Source organism: Lolium rigidum, chromosome 2, assembly GCF_022539505.1.
Source record: "Lolium rigidum isolate FL_2022 chromosome 2, APGP_CSIRO_Lrig_0.1, whole genome shotgun sequence".
NCBI lineage: Eukaryota > Viridiplantae > Streptophyta > Magnoliopsida > Poales > Poaceae > Lolium > Lolium rigidum.
The window spans coordinates 142,411,153-142,436,528 of NC_061509.1; the positions used below are offsets into that span (position 1 = coordinate 142,411,153).

Below are 25,376 nucleotides of genomic sequence, written 5' to 3' on the forward strand. Positions count from 1 at the left end.
TCCATGATCGAGTTTCTGTCTGGGATCTGGATATCTCTTGAGAACATGGCACGAATCATCCAGTTCGCACACCAATCATGAGCTCGCGTCAACGTTCCAGGCTAGTTTCCCCTATGAAACGTCGCCGAAATGATCTTGTCTCATGCGTGCCAACTCCCTCAAAATTTCCCGAAAACAACGGTTTATGTACAATGGTCTCTACCAGTACGCGGTCTGTCAAACGTTGTCACCAGGACCTGGGCAGCTTCCGCGCGCGTACGAGCCCAGCGCGCCGGCCATTTCCACTGTCGGGGGAGTGACAGCACTACGGTTAGTCCCATCCCACAAATCAATCCACCTGTGTGTCCTACTCTTCTTCCACAACAGTTATCGTCCACGTGAAACTCACTCTGCTTTCGGGTCTCCCTCTCTGCAGCGCTCCTCCCGCTCTATATAACCAGCCAGCTCGCGCGCTTTCCTCCCGACTGAGCCGGTCAGGTGATATCCCGGAGCATCCTCTTAACCGCAAACCCACGACCACAAACACAAGCGACAGCCGACAGGTGATCGACCGACCGTCCGACCATGGGGTTCCCCTTGGTGAGCTACTGCGTCTCCGTCCCGAAGCCGGTGATCGCCTTCTGCAAGCTCCTCGCCGTCATCAAGCACGCGCTCCTCCTGGCGCTCTGCCGCGCGCCGCCCGGCCGCTCCGTCACCGCCGACAGCGCCCCGCTGCCGGAGGACGTCAAGGAGCGGCTCCCGGCCGTCGAGTTCCGCTCCCTGCTGCTGCCGCAGGCGCGCCGTCCGGACCCTTCCTGCCGCGACGCCTTGGCGGCTCCGGCGACGTGCATCGTGTGCCTGGAGCGGCTGCAGGCGGCGGACGAGGTGCGGCGGCTGGGCAACTGCGCGCACGCCTTCCACCGCTGCTGCATCGACGGCTGGATCGACCTCGGCCGGACCACCTGCCCGCTGTGCCGGTCGCGCCTGCTGCCCCGGCCCCCCGCGCGCGCCGGCCTCCTCGCTCGCTTTTGGTGATCACCCCCCGACTGGAAGCGTCGGTGGTTCGGAGGGCAGTTCGGCCGGCGCGTGCTCATTGGCTGGCTGCTGCCGGCAGGAGGCAGCTGGGTCCGGTTGGTGGCGCCGGAATACTGCGGGCAGATTCGCGATTAGGACCGGTGCAACAGCATGTATATGTGGCGTTAGACCCAAAAGCTGTGATTAAGCATCGGCAAGTTTTCTCATTTTCTTAGACAAGGATTAGTCAAATATACACTTAGTGTTCGACTTGTATAATTCCAGCCGCGGGACTACGGCATACAGCTTTGTAACTTGCACTCATGTACTGTATATATCAACTTTTTTGTTTTTGTTTTTGAAACGGTCTCTTTAATTCACATGGTCTCTAAAATGTAGGACTAGCAACACTTAGGGTAAGAATAAGGTAGGATGGCTTGTGTAAAACTTGCACTTATTTATATATCAACTTTTTTTAAAATGGGACAAAAGCTTAAGAGAGAGTTTAACAAGTAATTTTAAATGAAAAGGTGTGGCAACATTCTACTCTCTCGAAATAAAAGTATCCAAATGTTTTTCTCCCGTCGATGCCCACACCCACACCCCGCGCTTTATGCTATCAAAAAACAGTGGTCGACATGGTGGGTGTGTTCTTGAAGACTGTCTCATTGACTTCATTCGAGCTAACCTTTTGAAGAGACCAAAATGGTGGTGGAGGATATCGATTTTCGGTGGGCACTTCTACACACGGCGACCGTGGACCAATAATGCTTAACGGTTTGGTATTTGGCACCCCAGGTGAAGACCAATGCCCGAAAGAACGAGCTAGTCCTTGACCATGTTCCACATTTTCGGGGTGTAGCGGCATTATTGGAACCTAATGTGTGCTCTCTGGTTCCCGCTTGCATAGTCGGGATGTTGGCCGTGTTCGGCCAACCTCGCCACGCAAGGTAATCCGTGGTCCAACCCATGTTCTATGGGCTCAACCACGCAAGTAATTTTTACTTTGAGAGAGATGATTATTTTTATAACAAATCTGACATGAAGGGATTGTGCCTTCAAAATGCACCATGCATGCATGTAAACCGAAGTTTTTTTGGTGATTTGTGATAAGCCAATTAGGAAACTAAAAATATTGTGAAAGAGTTGCAGGGTTTTAATTCATATTGCATAAAACATTATAGTGAATATTTCTTCTTTTTTTAGAACACAGTACAACGCAGACGCTCACAAACACGCACGTACAAACACCCCTATGAACGCACGCACGCACACCCTACCCCTATGAGCACCTCCGAGAAACTGAGTCGGCATATCTTGAGGTTGACGAAGTCACCACTGGCGCCTCGCTGTTGACGGGCACGTCACCTACCACTGAAAGGATAGTATTTAAGTGATCATTTCAATGCTTAAAGAACAACATGTCATGCTTGTGTGCATCATGCTTGAGACACGATGGATCAATGTTAAGCTAGAAAATTTATAGGCTCGTATCAATGTAATTTACAACTTATTGAGTTATAGGTATGTCGTAGTATTAAGAGGGTCACTTGGCAAAGCAAAAGGAAAAATTATTCCCACAAACTTTACCAAAGTATTCCTTCAAAATTCACTGAAACACTTTCCAAACTCCATAATTTACACTTTACTGGTACCTCCGGATGTTTTCATCCCGGTATTTCTACTCACATGAGCGGAGGTTTGTTTTGACTCCTTGTTTATGTCAGGTATATTGTAGAATCCTCACCACCGAATCTGACGTTCAGAAGAGATTTTGTTGCAGCCCGGTTTGTATCTTGAAATGCATTGATTTAGCTTTTGTCTTCCGTCTAGTTGAGGCAATGGACAGGCGAGTTTTGATGGAGCTTAAATGAGTGGTAAATTCGTGTGGATACTATGTACAGAGCATTGATTATCTACTGAACCCGCTGATAATAATAAAAATATTTGGAAAATGAAAATTTCGCTGAAGACTAAGGTTTTCGCGTGGTATCTTCGTGGAGAGGTTATTCTCGCTAAAGACAACCTTGCAAAATGCAATTGGTAAGGAAGTAAAAAATGTGTCTTTTACCATCAGGAGGAGACTATAAAATACTTATTCTTCCAATGCATGTTTGCTTAATATATATGGTCAATCATTTAAATGGGTTCTACCTTATATTGACCATATATGATTGCTAATATGTTCTAGAATTGGCTTAATGGAATGGATCATAAGTTCAAAATACTTGTTAGGGCTGAAGCGCTTGACGTTATTTGGACGCTTTGGCTATGAAAAACGAAGATTTTAACGATAAAAAATGCTCCCTTATGCAAGTTATCTACTGTGGACAAATTTGATTCGTTCCTAGCTTCCTCTACAGCGTGTGGAGGACCAAGACCTATTTATGGATGTGTCTACACGATTAAACGACACGACGATGATGTTTTTACCCAACATAGATGGCAGGGTAATCTCAGATTTGGACTCCACCAGGTTAGGTGTAGATGCAGTTCTCCAAATGATTACTTGTATCGAGCCTTTTACTTTTATTATTTTGTTTTGGATGATGGATGTTGAGCAGTTATAGACCAGATGTAACACTTAAACTTTGTAAGTAATATAAAATACCATTTGTTGAAAAATATTTCTGGAACATCAGAGCAGATATTTGACATTTTTCTTTCCAACTCTGTTGTTGAGTTTGTTTCCCTTGTTCGACCCAGCATCTCCAGGGAAGATTCTCAGGTTGCTACGACCGAATGCTTTCTGAGAACAGAAACTAGATGTTAGAATCTCCGGCACCACCGAATGTATTTTCATATAGTCCGTCGAAGATTCAGTTTTCCCACCCGTTACTTAAATTGTACAAGTCTGGTGTACCTCCGAATCTAATCAATCGGTATTGACGTGCTAGTTTTTTAAAAAAAAAAACAGTCGGACTTCGTGTTTTGCCTATAGATAGCTAAGAGCGTCTTCACCGACGGTCCCGATAGCGATTTGGAGACCGACGCTGTTTTTGGGCTTACACTGGCGCGCACAATAAAGCGCCGTCGCGATGCAAGCCCAATAGAAGGGCCGGCAACCTCATGCCGGCCTCTTCGTGGAGGGCGCGAAACGGCGCGCCGGCGCCTCCTGCCACGTCGAATCCCCCGCGCTAGTCGCTTCCCGCGTGTTCTTCCCACCATTTCTCGCGTCGGCCGCCTATAAACATCACCTCTGCTCAACGTACACCATAGCTGCCGCCGTAGCGAAAAAATGTCTCGTCGCCTGCCTACCACATACTCAATGCGCTGCTCCGACGGCGGCCAGCTGCCTCCACCCCTGTCTCCACCTGCGCCTCCACCTGCCGGCACCCCCAATTTTGACGACATGGAGGAGGACCCGGAGCTCGCGGAGAACGAGCAGCGGGAAGCGACATCGCTCGCAGTGGGAAGTGGACGAGCGGTAGCAGCAGGAGGCGGAGCGGCAGCGGTGGGAGGCGGAGTGGCAGCGGCTGTGGGATGCGAAGCGTGGCGCCGAGAGGCGCAGGAGGAGCTTTGGCGTCATGATGAACTGCACGAGAGTCATCGGCGTATGGAGGCGCTACAGCAGGGGCTGTGGAGGCAGGGGTGGAACACCAGCGGCGGCGGGAGGAGCTGGAGCAGCTGCTGCGGCAGCATGCGGTGGCCGCAGATTTGGCGGCCTGGGAGGAGGAAGCGGTGGCAGTGGACACGGAGGATGACGAGGCCCTCGACTTGTCTGACGACGGGCCAGACACGGATGAGCAGGCGGCGCAATAGAAGGCGATCCTCGAATCCTTCGAGTCACTCAAGAAGGTGGAGGACGACGCCCGTGCCCGCGAGGAGGATAACGAGGAGCGGTGGCGCCGCGCCATCGAGCTCTCCATCGAGGCGGACCGCCGCTTCTCCATCGAGCATAGGCAACGGCTACGGGAGGACCGGGAGGGGCGATGCGCTGCGTACGAGAAGCTGGGGTACGACGGGGCGGGGCCGTCCAACGCACTGCCGGACGGTCACTAGGCTAGAAGTGTAGCAAATTTGTAATATATAACTAAAATAAAAATCTTTATTTTAGCTAAAAAATTCTATCGGAACCTCCCTATTGGGGACGCCGGTGTGGGAACTCATTCCCCAAATGGAGGATGGCGTGCCAGCCCCCGATAGAGCTGTGTCGGCGCACCTGCCGGCGCCTATTGTGAGGCACTGGTGGAGATGCTCTAAGTACCCTAAGGAAAAGCATGGTCATTCCACACAATTCCAAGCGTTTTTTTTTCTGAGAAATGGGGCTTTTTTTTTACTTGTTCTAATTTTGCTCTATCTCTTGTGCACCTAGATCTACACCTCCACTCCATACTTTTGTGAGATCTAGAGTGACTCTGAAACAAATATGTTGGTAAGGATTCAAGATCCAAGTGCTAGCAAAGGTTTGTCACTTCTTGAAGGGTGTGTGGCTCCTAGCCGGCTAGTGTGTCAATTGAAAATCCTCATGGTGATTTGTGAAGGATTCCAGAGTTTGTAAAAGCTGACTATCACCTACTTCGTGTGAATATCTCTCTTAGTGGTTGGAAAAAAGTCCTAGTTTAAGGAGTAGGTTGGTCTTAGTGACCAAGGACTTCTTGTCCTAGCCATCTTCGACAAGGACATACGATAGTGCCAATTATGTTAAGCCCATGATACGTTCTAGTGCCAATCATCTGAAGCCCATGATATCTTTTTTGTTTTTGTGATCCATTCAACAATTTCCCTTACAGACTTGCAGTCTACTTTTTTCTGTGACAACATTCAGTAAGATTTTTCATCATCGCCTAATCCCTCTAGTGTACGTAGATGATCTTTCAGCCATCCACGAGGCAATGAACTTTTAAAGGTACTTTTGTGATGCACCGTTCTACCTAATAAAGTGTCATGATAGGTAATATTATCTCTTAGCAAAATAAAGATCTTACTTAGTTTTAGGGTAACATGGAGTATATGAACTTCAATAAATTTTATATGTTTAATCACCTAATTCTACCAAGGTGTGCAGTACCTTCTTGAGCCTCATACTTTCCATTGGTCGGCTATCAAGCGCATTCTTAGATATGTGGGCTTCATTGTTGACAACAGTGTTCACTTCCGGTTTTTCTCTTCGACACTGCTTTCTGTGTTCACAGGTGCTGATTGGGCGGGAAGTTGAAAGTTCAATATCGGTAAACTAGAGGGGGTTGAATATGTTCTACAAATTTTTCCTTAACTTGTTTGCAATTTTAGGATATGCGGATAAATAATGTGACATAATGCAAACTAAGTGGAGCAACCTATATGGAAACATACATATATCAAGAACTTCAATCTCGATGGCTAGCACAAATTAAATAAGTGGAAAGAATTAACCGAAGCACGCGAGGACGATGACATATCTTGATGTTCACTTCCTTGAGGGGAAGCTAGTCACCGTTGGAGAGGTGAGGTCACCACGAAAGACACCGAACGACACGAAAGCTCACCGTCTTCTCCGTGAGCTCCTTTCACGAAGTAGGAGCCTTTTCCACTATGTGAAGACCTTAGGCCTTCGGTCCCGTACAAACTTTCTAGCTCGATCACAACTTGATCGCTCCCGGCGACCGCTACCGCCTAGAAATTCTCAACTTCCAAGTGTAACCAGATCGAAGCTAGAACTTGACACAAGGTTCAAATCGCAAATTTGATGAAAAGATCTTTCAATTGGATGGATGCACTCTCAAAATTGTTGGTTAAATCTCTCTTGATCAAAGGATTGCTGGAGAAGAGTGCAAGAGAGAATAAGAGAATGAAGAACTTGATATGAATCTGAAAATAATGGCCAAGGCACTAGAAGGAAAAAGCCTACCGCTCGCGTGCCAAATTCGCCTACCGGCACGCGACTAGTATTAACTACTAGTCACGTGTCCTACCGGCACACGACTAGTATTTCCTATACCGGCCACATGTTCCCATCGCACGCTGCCACTAAGGTTACTGGTAGCGCAGTGGTTGGCATGCGGCTAGTATCCCGCCAGCTGCCAGAACTCCGTTTCTTAGATTTATTCCTCTTTGAAAAGCATGACATACTTTTTGTCCATGCACCTATATTGTCCACAGTATGCGCATCGATTCATAAAAGCCATTTGTTGCATATATAATGGTTGGGTTATGTTAACAATTATATCATACTATAGCATACAAATATATTGGACCCAAAAATGAACTTCAAATAAGGCCTCATAGTCAGCGAGCCAAGTACGATGCACAAGATTTATATTTATGCATATGACAAGGCTCGCTGACACCAGCCCAGGATCACTGCAAAAAAAATCTAATCATCGGCCATATGACAAATATTAGGGATTTAAAATGAACTTCAAATAAGGCCGCATATTTATAATGGACCCAAAAACCGCAGAAATGGGGTGAGTGAACCAAGTACGATATGCACAAGATTTTTTTTTATGCATATGAAAAGGTTCGCTCACACCACCCCGTGATTACTGCCAAAAAAAAATTAATCATCGGCCATTACAAATATAGCATACAAAATCTATGTAACATACTATAGCATACATACAGATATATATAGCTAGCATATAAATCTATATAGCTAGCATACAATATATAACATACAAATCTATATAGGTAGCATAGAAATCTATATAATTAGTAAACAAATCTATATAATTAGTAAACAAATCAAATGGTGGGGGAAGGTGGAGGTGGCGACGGTGACCGGTCGGGGAAGCCGGTGGCGGCGGGCGGTCACAGAGACCGTGGTGGCACGGGCGGGGAAGATGGCGGTGGCGCGGTCGGTCGTCGGTGACTCGTCGGGAAGATGCCAGCGGCAACGCGTCGGGAAAGATGACGGCGGCGGCGCGTCTGGAAAGGTAGTGGCTAGGGTTGGCTCGGGCGCGCGGAAAGAGAGAGAGGAGGAAGGCTATTAGTAGGACCACTTTGTGGGACACAATAGTCGCGTGCCCACATAGCAGCACGCTACGGATAAGTTAGTAGCCGCGTGTGAAAGAAGAGGGCTAAGTTAGTAGCCGTGTGCCGTACAGACGCACGCTGCAGATAAACTATTAGCCGCGAGCAGCTGCCACGCTGCCAATAGTCTAGCCCCTATGATCTAAGACGAGCTCCTTGAAGATGTCTTGTAAGTGGTAGTTTAATAGCTATAAGCATAAGACATCTTCGACAAGCTCTGCCATAGGAGCTTCCCACAATCAATCGACGAAAATCTTTGCTATATTCTGTGTTTTGAGAGAGTATGACAGGAGAAACAAAGACAAATCACTTCCCATGGTGCCCAGGCACCATGGTGCACCAGTTAGTTTACCAGAAGCTCAATTGGGGCACCATGGTGCACAGGCACCATACATCATGACCTTACAGTTACATCGTGGGTGCCAGATTGCATCATAGGTGTATAAAGGAGAGAAAATCACTTTACAAGTATCAATAGGAGAGAGAATGCACTTTCCAATTATCAGAAACAGAGACAAATCACTTCCCAGTTTGTTGTGCAGGTTTCCTTTTATAATTCGTGGTGTCTAGGCACCATGGTGCACCAGTTAGTTTACATATATATATATATATATCACCTAAATTAGTGCCCTTATAATATTCGTACCATCTCATACAATGCAGCCATTATTGACGCATCGTGCGCACTCTCGAAAAAGAGACGATAGTGAGTTGGTTAGGTACGGGCACAGAATATCAGCCGCGTTCCAAACAAGGGCACACTGCCACAATCTTCATACCTGTCGCGTGGCGCCTTCAAGGCCCGTTGCAGTAAATTTCTTGTCATCTGTAAACCTGGTCCCCACTTACTAATCGTGTATCATCCATAGGCGTACGCTGCCATAACACCGTTGCAAGTCGCTGATATGTAGTAAACGTATCTACAATTAATTTTTTATGCTTCATGCTTGTTTTACACATTTTCAAACATGTTTTTCTCACACTTCGTTGCACTTTTATATATTTCCGGCACTAACCTATTAACAAGATGTCATAGTGCCAGTTCTCTGTTTTTTACTATTTTGTATTTCAGAAAAGTTGTACAGGAAATATTCTCAGAATTGGACGAAACAAAATCCGAAGTTAATATTTTTCCGTAGCGAAGACAGAGTCCAGAGAGGGGACGAAGAAGAGGCGCAGGACGGCCATACCATGCCTTGGCGCGGCTAGGCCTGGGCCCTCGCCAAGGGGTGGTGTGGGCCCCCTGGCATCCACCGACCTCGCCCTTCCGCCTATTTAGTCACGATCTCGGAAAAAACCTAAAGACCCGAGCCTCCATCCACGAAAAGTTTTGTCGCGGACGCCATTGCAGACCCAAGCTCGGGAGGGTTCTGAAGCTCTTCCCGGCACCCTGCCGGAGGGGGAGATCATCGCCGGAGGCCTCTACATCGCCATGTCCGCCTCCGAAGTGATACGTGAGTAGTTCATCCATGGTCTATGGGTCCATATCAGTAGCTAGATGGTTGTGTTCTCCAATTTATGCCTCATGTTTAGATCTTGTGAGATGCCCTACATGATCAAGATCATCCTTATGTTATGCTACATGTTGTGCTTCCTAGGATCCGATGAATATGGAATACTATGTTGAGATCGATTATATATACTTGTCATATGTTATTTGTGATCTTGCATGCTCTCCGTTGCTAGTAGTTGCTCTAGCCAAGTAAATGCTTGAGACTCCAAGAGGGAGTATTTATGCTCGATAGTAGGTTCATGCCTCTAGTTTTCTGGAAGAGTGCCAATAACTTCTAAGATTGTAGATGTGTTGTTGCTAATAGGGAGAAAACAACAATGTTTTATCTAAGGGTAATTCTATTGTTTACTTTATACACATAGCTTAATGTGAAAATCTGTTAGTTTGCAACTTAATACTGGAAGGGGTTCAGATGATAACCGGAAGGTGGATTATTAGTCATAGACGACGTTGAGATTTATTTTCTCACTCATAGCCATCATAGGGTGTGAGTACCTTTCTCTCGCGGAAAACGCTGCTAAACGCTGCCCCACCACGTGCATTATCCTCTTACTCCCCTCGTCCTTCACTCCTTCCCCAAAAATCATCTTGCTTGACCACCGGATGCATCGCTCTCCCCTAATGCCTCTCTCTCTCTCTCTCCCAGGACCGGCCTGCCATGCTGTCCTCTGTGGCCCGACGGCCCCACCACGAGCATGGCTCGGACGACCTGGGACGGCGGCTGCTGCCCTTTCTCCGAAGCGGCGATTGGAGGCGTCGAGGTTCGCGCGGTGATGGCGCGTGATGCACACGTCCGTTGGGAACCCCAAGAGGAAGGTGTGATGCGCACAGCAGTAAGTTTTCCCTCAGAAAGAAACCAAGGTTATCGAACCAGTAGGAGATGAAGGCCACGTGAAGGTTGTTGGTGGAGGAGTGTAGTGCGGTGCAACACCAGGGATTCTGGCACCAACGTGGAACCTGCACAACACAATCACAATACTTTGCCCCAACTTAACAGTGAGGTTGTCAATCTCACCGGCTTGCTGTAAACAAAGGATTAAACGTATGGTGTGGAGAATGATGTTTGTTTGCGAAGAACAGCAGAGAACGAGAGATTGCGGTAGATTGTATTTCAGATGTAAAAGAATGGACCGGGGTCCACAGTTCACTAGTGGTGTCTCTCCAATAAGATAAATAGCATGTTGGGTGAACAAATTACGGTTGGGCAATTGACAAATAGAGAGGGCATAACAATGCACATACATATCATGATGACTACTATGAGATTTACTTAGGGCATTACGACAAAGAACATAGACCGCTATCCAGCATGCATCTATGCCTAAAAAGTCCACCTTCGGGTTAGCATCCGCACCCCTTCCAGTATTAAGTTGCAAACAACAGACAATTGCATTAAGTACTGTGCGTAATGTAATCAACACAAATATCCTTAGACAAAACATCGATGTTTTATCCCTAGTGGCAACAGCACATCCACAACCTTAGAACTTTTCTCGTCACTGTCCCGGATTCAATGGAGGCATGAACCCACTATCGAGCATAAATACTCCCTCTTGGAGTTACAAGTATCAACTTGGCCAGAGACTCTACTAGCAACGGAGAGCATGCAAGAACATAAACAACACATATATGATAGATCAATTAATCAACTTGACATAGTATTCCATATTCATCGGATCCCAACAAACACAACATGTAGTATTACAAATAGACGATCTTGATCATGATAGGCAGCTCACAAGATCTAAACATGATAGCACAAGAGGAGAAGACAACCATCTAGCTACTTCTATGGACCCATAGTCCAAGGATGAACTACTCACGCATCAATCCGGAGGCGGGCATGGTGATGTAGAGCCCTCCGGTGATGATTCCCCTCTCCGGCAGGGTGCCGGAGGCGATCTCCTGAATCCCCCGAGATGGGATTGGCGGCGGCGTCTCTGGAACTTTTCTCGTATCGTGGCTCCCGGTGATAGGGTTTTCGCGACGGAGAGAATACATAGGCGAAGGGGCAGAGTCGGGGGACGCTCGAGGGGCCCACCCCATAGGGCGGCACGCCCAGGGGTGGGGCCGCGCCCCCCTAGGGTGTGGCCGCCTCGTCGCCCCTCTTCATCTCCTCTTCGGACTTCTGGAAGGCTCCGTGCAAAATAAGACCGTGGGCTTTTGTTTCGTCCAATTCCGAGAATATTTGTTGTGTAGGATTTCTGAAACCAAAATCAGCAGAAAACAGGAACTGGAGCTTCGGCATCTTGTTAATAGGTTAGTGCCGGAAAATGCATAAAAATGATGTAAAGTGTATATAAAACATGTGAGTATTGTCATATAACTAGCATGGAACATAAGAAATTATAGATACGTTTGAGACGTATCACGCGGCTCCCGCCCTTTCTCTGCAGCGGCGATGGAGGTGGCCGGCGCGGCTTGCAGTGGCGGCGGGAAGCGGACAGCCCTGCGCGCACCCGGCGGCTGCGTGGCCTGTGATGGCCGCGACGGTCGGCATGGGCAGCGCGAGGAGGTCGGCCAGGAGGCCCCGAAAGCCCTCGCTCATGGAGGCATGCAGGTGGAAGACGGCCATCTTCCTCGACCTGTAGAAAAGCGGGTCCCTCTGGGCGGTGGCAATCGCGCGCACGGCGGGCTCGTCGAGCCGCTCCCCAAAGCACATGAGCACGAGGAGGCAGAACATGGCACAGTGGAACGTCTCCACAGCAGCCGCGCCGGCGGCGGAGTCTTCCCGCAGCTTCTCGGCGAGGACGTGGCGCACCCAGGCTCGGGTCGACGCGAAGAGGCGGATGCGGGATGGGTGGAGCGTCTCGGCAACGAGGGTGCGGTGCAGGAGGCGCAACATGGGCCCATACCTGGCGCACGTGATGATGTTGTCGCTCTCGCCCAGGAGCTTGGTGGAGGCGAGGATGGGGCGGTTCACCAGCGCGGCGCCACACTCGACTAGCGCCGTGTGCGCGAGGTGGCGGCCGGCGACGAAGATGGCGATGCGTGAGCTGATGCGCAGCGACACGATGTGCCGTACTGCGCGAAGAGACGATGTGCAGGTCGAAGCCGTTGGAGAAGTACTTGCCCTCGGCGGCCAGGACCAGGGCACCGACGCCGGCCCCTGGGGAGGCGCGGACGGGGGCCACGGCAGAGCGGAGGGCGGAGATGAGGGGAAGGCCTAGGCGGTGCTCCCCGACGCCGGTGATGGTGATGAGGTGCACGCGACCGTGCCGCTCCACGGGAGTAGGGGAGGTCGCCTCGGACGTGCAGCAGCGCCTAGAGCCGTGGCGGAGGAGGTCGAATCGATGGATAGTGAAGAGGATGAGGTTCTACTCCCTTTTCTAAGGACAGCCAGCTTTTTTTTATAAGGACCACCAGCTGTGTTATCACTCACGGGTAACCTAACGCCGTTAGACACGTGTTGAGCAGCTAGGGCGTGCTCACGTATCTCCCTGATCACCGGGCTTCTTTCGTATGTTATAATGCCCAAACGAATCTCATAGTAATCATCTTGTCATGTATGGTCTTTATTCTGTCAATTGCTGTTGGGGGGATGACCCCCGGTATGCCAAAGGCATGCCAAACCGGATGGTTTGAGCCATCAAGATACCGGTTTGATATTCGTTCCGGAGAGCAAAGTTAAGCGTTGGGCTAAGAAAATCTATACCGGTATCCCCGAAGAGAGGCATGCCGGTATGGGCTAAGAAGACACCGGGCTGCCGGTAAGAAGTGCACTGTAGCACGTCGGCAGGACTGGTCAAAGATTCTCTCAAGAGCTAGAGGACAAGGATGACCTAAGCAAAGTAACTTTAAACGAAGCCCTGGCGCCAAAGAAGAAGGTGACGCCAAAAGCAACCGGAGGACGTAGGCCTCCCCGATTAAAGAAGATACCGGCGTCACCTATGATTAAAGTAGATTTGTAAAGTAGTTTGTCTGTTCAAAGATGCCATTAGGGTTTCTTCCCCTGTAAGCCACCCTCTCCCCTATATAAGGAGAGGGGGCACACCCCTATTGCGGGCAGAGAGAGATATGTGAGAGATGTACGATGAGATGTATGCACAAACCTGTACTCTGTTGAAATCAATATAGAGAAAGATGTAGCAGAGTTCTTCCTTGTGTCTCTCTTCTTCTACCTTTGGCTTAGGCCAAGTTCTTGAGGAAAGCACCCGGAAGTTCATCCAATCTAATCCAAAAACCCTCCCCCGAATCCTCTAGTGTCCAACTCGGCCCCAACTTAAGCCATCCCATGGCATCTGTCTGTTCACCACGACGACAGTTGGCGCCCACCGTGGGGCAAAGAGAGGCGCTTGCCGGAGTTCACATTCGGGTGGGCCTCCTCGACGTCGACGGCGAGCTTACGGTGTCCGCGCTCGTGCAGCGCATCTACGCCATGGACTTCATCAATGACAACGCAAGCTGCTTCGCCAACGGCGGTAAGTTCCCCAAGAACGGCCGCATCATCGAGTTCGGCAGCCACCGCATCCACCGTCCCTGTGCGCCAGTGCCTCTCGCCGGTGCTGGTGGCACCGGATCCGCCAAGGTGGCTATGTGCTGGCCGCGCCGCCGGCAGCGTGGAGGTCATGATGGCTGGCGTGGCTGGCGCTGGCAAAGAAGCTGTGGATGAAGGTGCTGGCCGCGCGGCATCGACCCGTGCGGCCAAACCTCCGCTGGAGCGCGACGCAGGCGCTGCGGGAGCATCTTCCGCACCACCGGAGACACCACTTCAAGCAGCGATGAACGTGCTGGCGACGCCCATCGCGCAGAACATCGACCCGGCTACGGCTCAAGCGCAGCTGGAGGCGACGCGCAAGACGCTGCTTTCCGGCGGCGCGAACATCATCCAGGCGCAGCGCGAGCTGAACCTAACCCTACGTGAGTATAACGCTGCCCATGGCTTTGCTTCAGTTAGCGCTCAGGCTGCTAGGATGCCGGAAAACCGGCTTAAGGCTCGCAATCTAGATCAGGATTTGCGTAAGGAAGTTCTTGCCGGCAAAAGTACCTCTGCATCTGTGAGTATCGTAGAGAAGCCTAAGTACAGTAGTCCGGATAAAACTATAAAAGCTGCTAAGGCCGCTATGGAGATGTGTGAGTCGTTATCTGGTGATGCGTTAGCAAAGCAGCAGGATAGAGTTAGAGAGCTGCTTGATACCATACAGACACAAAATGATGAGCTTGCTAGAATCAACAAAGCAGCGCTTCAGTCAAAATCGATCCGGTCGACAAAAGTTGCCGGAAGCAAGTCCCAGCGGCAGGCATCGTCCCCCCATCCGGATAAAAGAAGGGAAAAATAAATGAATGCGCGGCAGATGACCGTGTATGATCCGGTTCTTGCCGGAAAACAAAAAGCCGGGCCACATGATGCCGGAGAAAAAAACTATGGAGCAGGACGCGGCTATGCCGGAAATGGCTATGCCGGAAATGGTTATGTCGGAAACAATCATGCCGGTAGATACGAAACCGGGCAAAATTATCGAGCTGCAAGGGCAGCGTACGCTGAAGAGGAAATGCGACCACCAAGGTACTGGCAGGCAAGAGCCGCGGAACCGCAAAGATATGAAGAAGGAGATTCCGAAGTGGAACGAGTCAGAGCCTACCGGAACCCTTTGGGGGAACATGTAGGGGAAAGATGCTTGCCAGACCGGGATGCGAGGCACAGGCTGGACAGAGTGCATCTTTCCGAAATAATCGAATCTGAGGGTCCTCCTGGCCCAAAGTGCTTTGGCCCACGAATCATGAGAGAAGAGCCACCGGTACGCAATTTCCAATTGCCCCGGGACACAAAAACATATGATGGCACAACCAAGCCGGAAGATTGGCTGGCGGACTATGTTACAGCTGTTTATGTGGCTGGTGGCGGAGTAAACCGGCGTTGGGCTGTAAGAATCATACCGTCCTTCCTGGTAGGACCTGCGCGTATTTGGCTTAACAACTTGCCGGCAGGAAGCATAAATGGATGGTTGGACTTTGAGGAAGCCTTTATGAGCAACTTCAGCAGTACTTACAAGAGGCCAAACAGGCCTCAGCAGCTCGCTTTATGCCAGCAGCGTTCGAATGAAACAGACCGGGACTATCTCACCCGGTGGAACTCAACGAGAAACACGTGTGAAGGAGTGATAGAAGCACAAGCGATTGCTTGGTTCAGTCAAGGATGCCGAAGAGGATCACCGCTGTGGCAAAGGCTACAAAGAAATATGCCAAGCACATTGGCTGAAATGATGCGAGTGGCGGAAAACTATGCGTTGGGAGACCCAATGCAACCGACAGTACAAGTTGGACCGGCGCAAACAAGCCAACCCCGGCAAGATCAACACCGGGAAACCGGCACAACAAAAGAAGGGAAGATTTTCCGGACCGAAGGTATGGTCCGCAGCAAGTAGCCGCGGTGCAGGAAAATTCTGGCCCCAGCGGAAACCAGAGGCAGAAAACCGGATCGCAGCCATGGGCGGGTCCTAAGAAAAAATGGGTTGAAAAGGAAAAATGGGGGCAGAAGAAAGATTGGCAAGAGCATGCGAGATACACCTTGGAAGCGGCAATGGATCTGCCATGCAAGCTTCACACCCCACATCCATCGAAGCCGGCGAACCATTTGACAAAAGATTGTTCCTGGATCAAGCACTTGATGCTGAGAGGTGCGGCAAAAGATGCGCAAGCACAAGGCTGTTCCACAATACTGCCGCCCTCGCACGATATGCTGCACCAGCATCCATTACCACTACCACCACTGCTTACTGGAGCCAATACCATACCGGTACAACAGCACCAGCAAGTTAACCGGGTGGAGGAAAATCATGATCAGCCACCTTAACCGGCACCTTTAGGACGGAATGTTTACGAAGACCCACATTTGTGCTGTGTTGTCTTTGTCACTGAGCCAACCGACAGGCAAAGTGTGCATCGCCGCTCCATGGAAGTGAACGCCGTGATGCCGGCAATTCCCAAGTACATGCTGTGGTCAGATCAGGAAATCACCTGGTCATTCAAGGATCACCCCAAGATCATGCCGAATCCGGGTGGTTACGCTCTTGTTGTGGACCCAATCATGCGAGGGCCAGAAACTCGAGTCAAGTTCAGCAAAGTGCTGATAGACAATGGAAGCAGCATAAACATCATGTACAAGCATACGATGCACACGCTGGGGATAACAGAAAACATGCTTCAGCCAACTCACACAACATTCCATGGAATCGTTCCGGGACTGTCCTGTGCACCGGTAGGAAAAGTCCGGGTGGATGTGTCTTTCGGAGGACGTGACAACTGCCGGGTGGAAAACATTCTGTTTGAGGTAGTGGATTTAGACAGTCCCTACCATGCATTGCTAGGAAGACCAGCATTGGCAGCTTTCATGGCCTCAACTCATACGGCTTACCTCAAGATGAAGATGCCGGCACCTCGTGGACCCTTAACTGTGGTGGGAAACTACAAGGTCTCACTGGAAACAGCTTCCGCCGGATCAAATCTGGCAGAATCGCTGGTGATCGCAGAGGAAAAAAGAACGATGCAAACTGCGGTTGCACTGGCTCAGTCCTCACAGTTGAGCTTAGCGGCAATGAGTGGAAACTTGGGCACATTGGCGTTCAAGCCAACAAATGAAACAAAGGACATTGTGCTAGACCCGGCTTACCCAAACCGCACCGTTCGTATCGGTGCCGGCCTCAGCCAAGCATAGGAAAGCGCGCTCGTCAGCTTCCTCCGTGAGAATCGGAATATCTTTGCCTGGTCTACTGATGACTTGGTAGGTGTTCTGAGGGAGCTGGCTGAGCACTCTCTGAATGTCCGGAAGGACGCTAAGCCGGTGCGACAACCTTTGCGCCGGTTCGCTGAAGATAGGAGGAAGATTATTGGAGAGGAAGTAACAAAGCTGTTGGTTGCCGGTTTCATCGTGGAGGTAACGCATACTGAGTGGCTGGCTAATCCGGTGCTGGTCGAGAAGAAAAAAGAGGAGAACCTGGAAGCAAAAGCTCCGAAGGTGTGGCGCATGTGCATCGACTACACCAACCTGAACAAGGCTTGCCCAAAAGACCCTTTCCCTCTGCCCCGGATCGATCAGGTGATTGATTCTACTGCTGGGTGTGAGTTGTTGTCTTTCTTTGATGCTTATTCCGGTTTCCACCAGATTCCCCTGAAAAAGGAAGATCAAATAAAAACTGCGTTCATTACCCCGCACGGGGCTTATTGCTATGTCACTATGCCTTTTGGTTTGCACAACGCTGGTGCAACGTACCAGCGCTGTATGCAAAAATGCTTGTTTGATCAAATCGGAAAAAATGTGCAAGTCTATGTGGACGATGTCATGATAAAAACTAAGGTAAAAGATACCCTAATTGATGATATCCGGCAAACATTTGACAACTTAAGAAGGTTCCGGATGAAACTCAATCCGGCAAAGTGTACCTTCGGTGTCCCTGCCGGTAAGCTGCTTGGTTTCCTTGTATCAAGCCGGGGCATTGAAGTGAATCCGGTAAAAATCCGGGCAATAGAAAGAATGACCATCCCGCAGGAACTAAAAGATGTGCAAAAGTTTACCGGAAGCTTGGCGTCGCTAAGCCGGTTCATAAGTAGGTTGGGAGAAAAGGCTCTGCCGCTCTACGCTTTAATGAAAAAATCCGACACCTTCGTCCGGACCCCACAGGCAGACGCAGCGTTCAAAGAGCTGAAAACAATGTTAGCCACTGCGTCGGTGTTGGCCTCGCCTTTGGAAAGGGAGCCCATGTTGTTGTACATAGCAGCAACTAACCGGGTTGTGAGTGTTGTGGTTGTGGTAGAAAGAGAGGAAGAAGAAAAAATCATGCAGAGGCCGGTATACTACTTGAGCGAGGTGCTCTCCCTCTCAAAACAAAACTACCCCCACTTCCAAAAGATGACATATGGCGTGTTCATGGCCGCCACCAAGCTCAAGCACTATTTCGAGGAACACCCCATGAAAGTGGTGAGTGAAGCACCCATTTCAGATATCATGGGCAACAAAGATGCCAGCGGCAGGATTGCAAAATGGGCAATTCAATTATCACCATACGTGCCGGTATACGAAAGAAGAGATGCCATAAAATCACAAGCCTTGGCTGATTTCCTGGTTGATTGGGCGGAAATGCAATACAATCCGCCGGAACACAAAATAGAATACTGGAAGATGCACTTTGACGGATCCAAGCTCAAAGAGGGTCTAGGTGTTGGTGTGGTACTTACCTCACCAAAGGGAGATCATCTCCGGTATGTTTTGCAAGTACATTTCAGGGCATCAAACAATGTCGCTGAGTATGAGGCTCTGATCCATGGGCTTAAGGTCGCAAAGGAAATCGGTGCACACCGGATCATTTGTTACGGCGATTCAGATCTTGTGGTGCAGCAGTGTTCCGGAGATTGGGATGCAAAAGATGCCAACATGGCCTCATACCGGTTTCATGTGCAAAAGATTGCCGGCTTCTTCGAAGGGTGTGAGTTTCACCATGTGCCGCGGGCTGAAAATGAAGCCGCGGATGCTTTGTCCAAGCTAGGTTCATCCAGGCAAGAAATTCCTCCCGGAATAGCCTTGGCGCACTTAAGAGTTCCATCAATCAAGCCAAGTCCGGATTCGGAATCGATTTTCGTACCGGAATCACATGTGGTGCCAATGGATATTGATGAAGGAAACCCGGGGACTATGCCGGTACACTCGGGGACTGCTCCGGCAAACCCGGGGACTTCTCCGGTAAGCTCGGGGACTGCGACGTCCATACCGGAAGAAGCGATGCTTGTGGACAGCATGGAGATAGATGTGCCAGTGTTTGTGGTTAGAGAAGCACCATCGTGGGTTAAACCTATTAAGGAATTCCTGATCAACGGCACTTTGCCGGTTGAAGAAACTGAGTCAAGAAGGATCCAGCGGAGAGCCAAAGCATACACCTTTATCAATGGCGAGGTGTACAAAAGAAGTGTTACCGGTGTCCTTCAAAGATGTGTGGAGCCGGAAGAGGGAAAAGAGATTGATACGTCTCCGACGTATCGATAATTTCTTATGTTCCATGCCACATTATTGATGATATCTACATGTTTTATGCATACTTTATGTCATATTTATGCATTTTCCGGCACTAACCTATTAACGAGATGCCAAAGAGCCGATTCTTTGTTTTCTGCTGTTTTTGGTTTCAGAAATCCTAGTAAGGAAATATTCTCGGAATTGGACGAAATCAACGCCCAGGGGCATATTTTTCCACGAAGCTTCCAGAAGACCGGAGGACTTACGAAGTGGGGCCACGAGGCGCTGCCACAACAGGGCGGCGCGGCCCAGGTGCTGGCCGCGCGGCCCTAGCGTGTGGGTCCCTCGTGTGGCACCCTGACCTGCCCTTCTGCCTACTTAAAGCCTTCGTCACGAAACCCCCAGTACCGAGTGCCACGATACGGAAAACCTTACTGAGACGCCGCCGCCGCCAATGCCATCTCGGGGGATTCAGGAGATCGCCTCCGGCACCCTGCCGGAGAGGGGAATCATCTCCCGGAGGTCTCTTCACCGCCATGATCGCCTCCGGAGTGATGAGTGAGTAGTTCACCCCTAGACTATGGGTCCATAGCAGTAGCTAGATGGTCGTCTTCTCCTTATGTGCTTCATTGTCGGATCTTGTGAGCTGCCTAACATGATCAAGATCATCTATCTGTAATGCTTTATGTTGTGTTTGTCGGGATCCGATGGATAGAGAATACTATGTTATGTTGATTATCAATCTATTACCTATGTGTTGTTTATGATCTTGCATGCTCTCCGTTATTAGTAGAGGCTCCGGCCAAGTTTTTACTCCTAACTCCAAGAGGGAGTATTTATGCTCGATAGTGGGTTCATGCCTCCATTAAATGCGGGACGATGTGACGGAAAGTTCTAAGGTTGTGGATGTCTTTGTTGCCACTAGGGATAAAACATTGATGCTATGTCCGAGGATGTAGTTATTGATTACATTACACACCATACTTAATGCAATTGTCTGTTGTTTGCAACTTAATACTTGGAAGGGGTTCGGATGATAACACGAAAGTGGACTTTTTAGGCATAGATGCATGCTTGGATAGCGGTCTATGTACTTTGTCGTAATGCCCAATTAAATCTCACTATACTCATCATATCATGTATGTGCATGGTCATGCCCTCTCTATTTGTCAATTGCTCGACTGTAATTTGTTCACCCAACATGCTATTTATCTTATGGGAGAGACACCTCTAGTGAACTGTGGACCCCGGTCCTATTCTTTTACATTGAATACAATCTGCTGCAATACTTGTTTTACTGTTCTTCGCAAACAATCATCTTCCACACAATACGGTTAATCCTTTGTTCACAGCAAGCCGGTGAGATTGACAACCTCACTGTTTCGTTGGGGCAAAGTACTTTGGTTGTGTTGTGCAGGTTCCACGTTGGCGCCGAAATCCCTGGTGTTGCGCCGCACTACATCCCGCCACCAACAACCTTCAACGTGCTTCTTGGCTCCTCCTGGTTCGATAAACCTTGGTTTCTTTCTGAGGGAAAACTTGCTACTCTGTACGCATCACACCTTCCTCTTGGGGTTCCCAACGGACGTGTGTCAACCGCACGCATCAAGCTCTTTTTACGGCGCCGTTGCCGGGGAGATCAAGACACGCCGCAAGGGAGTCTCCACAATCCAATCTCTTTACTTTGTTTTTATCTTGCTTTATTTTATTTACTTTCTTGTTTGCTGCATTATATCAAAACACAAAAAAATTAGTTGCTAGTTTTACTTTATTTACTGTCTTGTTCTCCATATCATAAACACAAAAAAATTAGTTACTTGCATTTACTTTATTTACTTTTTGTTTATTTCATCATGTTTCCTCCTAAGTACACTCTAAAAGACATACCGGTAGGACGTGGGTCTATAATTGGGAGAGATAATATAGAAGATTTTTTCACTCATGTTAGTACCACTCGAAGATTTTGAAGATAGACACTTGGTAGAACTTGCTCCTACTTATGAAATTGCTTGCTGCTTCTTTAGTTCACATGTTGGAAACTAAATTTGTTAATCTTAATCCTATAATCCAACACATGTTTCTCACACTTGGTGATATGGAAGAAGGGGAAAAGAAAGATTTTGTTTTAGAAACCCTTCTTAAAGAATTTGGTGGTGTAGCAAGAGAGGCTAGAAAGGTCTTTATCAAATACAATATGCTTGGCTCTTATACCAATTTTGTTAGTATCCTTGAAAAGATGGATATGGAGAGAGTAAGGTACACTAATAATATTAATGATGGTGGGGAGATTAAGACAACAATACCTTGTAAGCTCCTGGGAATGAATGACGCTCTAGAAAATAACTATGGTTGGCTTGTTCCTGAAAATTTGTTTGACGAGGATAGCAAACCTAAGAATAATGAAAAAGGAGCCTCTGAAACTCACACAGATAAGATAAAATGCATAGTTGAGGCAACTCCCAACACCCCTGGTAATGATGTTGATGCTTCATCTCTCGATGTTACTTGATTCACACTTTCTGCGCCTAGCTGAAAGGCGTTAAAGAAAAGCGCTTATGGGAGACAACTCATCTTTTTACTACAGTACCTTTATTTTATATTTGAGTCTTGGAAGTTGTTTACTACTGTAGCAACCTCTCCTTATCTTAGTTTTGTGTATTGTTGTGCCAAGTAAAGTCGTTGATAGTAAGGTTCATACTAGATTTGGATTACTGCGCAGAAACAGATTTCTTTGCTGTCACGAATCTGGACCTAATTATCTGTAGGTAACTCAGAAAATTATGCCAATTTACGTGAGTGATCCCCAGATATGTACGCCACTTTCATTCAATTTGGGCATTTTCATCTGAGCAAGTCTGGTGCCACTTTAAAATTCGTCTTTACGAACTGTTCTGTTTTGACAGATTCTGCCTTTTATTTCGCATTGCCTCTTTTGCTATGTTAGATGAATTTCTTTGTTCCATTAATGTCCAGTAGCTTTGTGCAATGTCCAGAAGTGTTAAGAATGATTATGTCACCTCTGAACATGTAAATTTTTATTGTGCACTAACCCTCTAATGAGTTGTTTCGAGTTTGGTGTGGAGGAAGTTTTCAAGGATCAAGAGAGGGAGATGATACAATATGATCAAGGAGAGTGAAAGCTCTAAGCTTGGGGATGCCCCGGTGGTTCACCCCTGCATATTTTAAGAAGACTCAAGCGTCTAAGCTTGGGGATGCCCAAGGCATCCCCTTCTTCATCGACAACATTATCAGGTTCCTCCCCTGAAACTATATTTTTATTCCATCACATCTTATGTGCTTTGCTTGGAGCGTCGGTTTGTTTTTGTTTTTGTTTGAATAAAATGGATCCTAGCATTCATTGTGTGGGAGAGAGACACGCTCCGCTGTGGCATATGGACAAATATGTCCTTAGGCTTTACTCATAGTATTCATGGCGAAGGTTGAATCTTCTTCGTTAAATTGTTATATGGTTGGAATCGGGAAATGCTACATGTAGTAATTCTAAAATGTCTTGAATAATTTGATACTTGGCAATTGTTGTGCTCATGTTTAAGCTCTTGCATCATATACTTTGCACCTATTGATGAAGAAATACATAGAGCTTGCTAAAATTTGGTTTGCATAATTGGTCTCTCTAAAGTCTAGATAATTTCTAGTATTGAGTTTTGAACAACAAGGAAGACGGTGTAGAGTCTTATAATGTTTACAATATGTCTTTTATGTAAGTTTTGCTGCACCGGTTCATCCTTGTGTTTGTTTCAAATAACTTTGCTAGCCTAAACCTTGTATCGAGAGGGAATACTTCTCATGCATCCAAAATCCTTGAGCCAACCACTATGCCATTTGTGTCCACCATACCTACCTACTACATGGTATTTCTCCGCCATTCCAAAGTAAATTGCTTGAGTGCTACCTTTAAAATTTCCATTCTTTAACTTTGCAATATATAGCTCATGGGACAAAATAGCTTAAAAACTATCGTGGTGAAGAATATGTACTTATGCACTTTATCTCTTATTAAATTGTTTGTTGTGCGATAACCATGTTCCTGGGGACGCCATCAACTACTCTTTGTTGAATATCATGTGAGTTGCTATGCATGTTCATCTTGTCTGAAGTAAGGGCGGTTTTCACAATCAAATGGTTTGAGTATGCATACTGTTAGAGAAGAACATTGGGCCGCTAACTAAAGCCATGATTCATGGTGGAAGTTTCAGTTTGGACATAAAACCTCAATCTCTTATGAGAATATTAACTCGTTGTTGAATGCTTAAGCATTAAAAGAGGAGTCCATTATCTCGTTGTCTATGTTGTCCCGGTATGGGTGTCTAAGTTGAAGAATGATCAAAAGCGAGAAATCCAATGCGAACTTTCTCCTTAGACCCTTGTACAGAGCGGCATAGAGGTACCCTTTGTGACACTTGGTTGAAACATATGTTATGCAATGATAATCCGTGTTAACCCAAGCTAATTAGGACAAGGTGCGGGCACTATTAGTACACTATGCATGAGGCTTGCAACTTGTAAGATATAATTTACATAACACATATGCTTTATTACTACCGTTGACAAAATTGTTTCTTGTTTTCAAAACCAAAGCTCTAGCACAAATATAGCAATCAATGCTTCCCTCTGCGAAGGGCCTTTCTTTTACTTTTATGTTGAGTCAGTTCACCTATCTCTTTCCACCTCAAGAAGCAAACACTTGTGTGAACTGTGCATTGATTCCTACATACTTGCATATTGCACTTGTTATATTACTTTACATTGACAATATCCATGAGATATACATGTTATAAGTTGAAAGCAACCGCTGAAACTCAATCTTCCTTTGTGTTGCTTCAATACCTTTACTTTGATTTATTGCTTTATGAGTTAACTCTTATGCAAGACTTATTGATGCTTGTCTTGAAAGTACTATTCATGAAAAGTCTTTGCTTTGTGATTCATTTGTTTACTCATGTCATTACCATTGTTTTGATCGCTGCATTCATTACATATGCTTACAATAGTATGATCAAGGTTATGATGGCATGTCACTCCAGAAATTATCTTTGTTATCGTTTACCTGCTCGGGACGAGCAGAACTAAGCTTGGGGATGCTGATACGTCTCCGACGTATCGATAATTTCTTATGTTCCATGCCACATTATTGATGATATCTACATGTTTTATGCATACTTTATGTCATATTTATGCATTTTCCGGCACTAACCTATTAACGAGATGCCGAAGAGCCGATTCGTCGTTTCTACTGTTTTTGGTTTTAGAAATCCTAGTAAGGAAATATTCTCGGAATTGGACGAAATCAACGCCCAGGGGTCTATTTTTCCACGAAGCTTCCAGAAGACCGGAGGACTTACGAAGTGGGGCCACGAGGCGCCGCCACAATAGGGCGGCGCGGCCCAGGTGCTGGCCGCGCGGCCCTAGCGTGTGGGGCCCTTGTGTGGCACCCTGACCTGCCCTTCCGCCTACTTAAAGCCTTCGTCGCGAAACCCCCAGTACCGAGAGCCACGATACGGAAAACCTTACTGAGACGCCGCCGCCGCCAATCCCATCTCGGGGGATTCAGGAGATCGCCTCCGGCACCCTGCGAGAGGGGAATCATCTCCCGGAGGTCTCTTCACCGCCATGATCGCCTCCGGAGTGATGAGTGAGTAGTTCACCCCTGGACTATGGGTCCATAGCAGTAGCTAGATGGTCGTCTTCTCCTTATGTGCTTCATTGTCGGATCTTGTGAGCTGCCTAACATGATCAAGATCATCTATCTGTAATGCTTTATGTTGTGTTTGTCGGGATCCGATGGATAGAGAATACTATGTTATGTTGATTATCAATCTATTACCTATGTGTTGTTTATGATCTTGCATGCTCTCCGTTATTAGTAGAGGCTCTGGCCAAGTTTTTACTCTTAACTCCAAGAGGGAGTATTTATGCTCGATAGTGGGTTCATGCCTCCATTAAAACTGGGAC

At 47.7% G+C, this 25,376-nt stretch overlaps 1 protein-coding gene across 1 annotated transcript; it reads left to right on the forward strand.

Annotated features, from left to right (window-relative positions):
• Positions 1–564: 564 nt before the first annotated feature.
• Positions 565–1,014, forward strand: LOC124690188 (E3 ubiquitin-protein ligase RHA1B-like). Its single transcript, XM_047223607.1, has one exon. The coding sequence runs from the start codon at positions 565–567 to the stop codon at positions 1,012–1,014; it is 450 nt and encodes a 149-aa protein (XP_047079563.1).
• Positions 1,015–25,376: the final 24,362 nt, after the last annotated feature.

Bases quoted from the DNA above. Each gene is read 5' to 3' on its own strand.
- LOC124690188 (XM_047223607.1), top strand. From the start codon at position 565: ATGGGGTTCCCCTTGGTGAGCTACTGCGTCTCCGTCCCGAAGCCGGTG.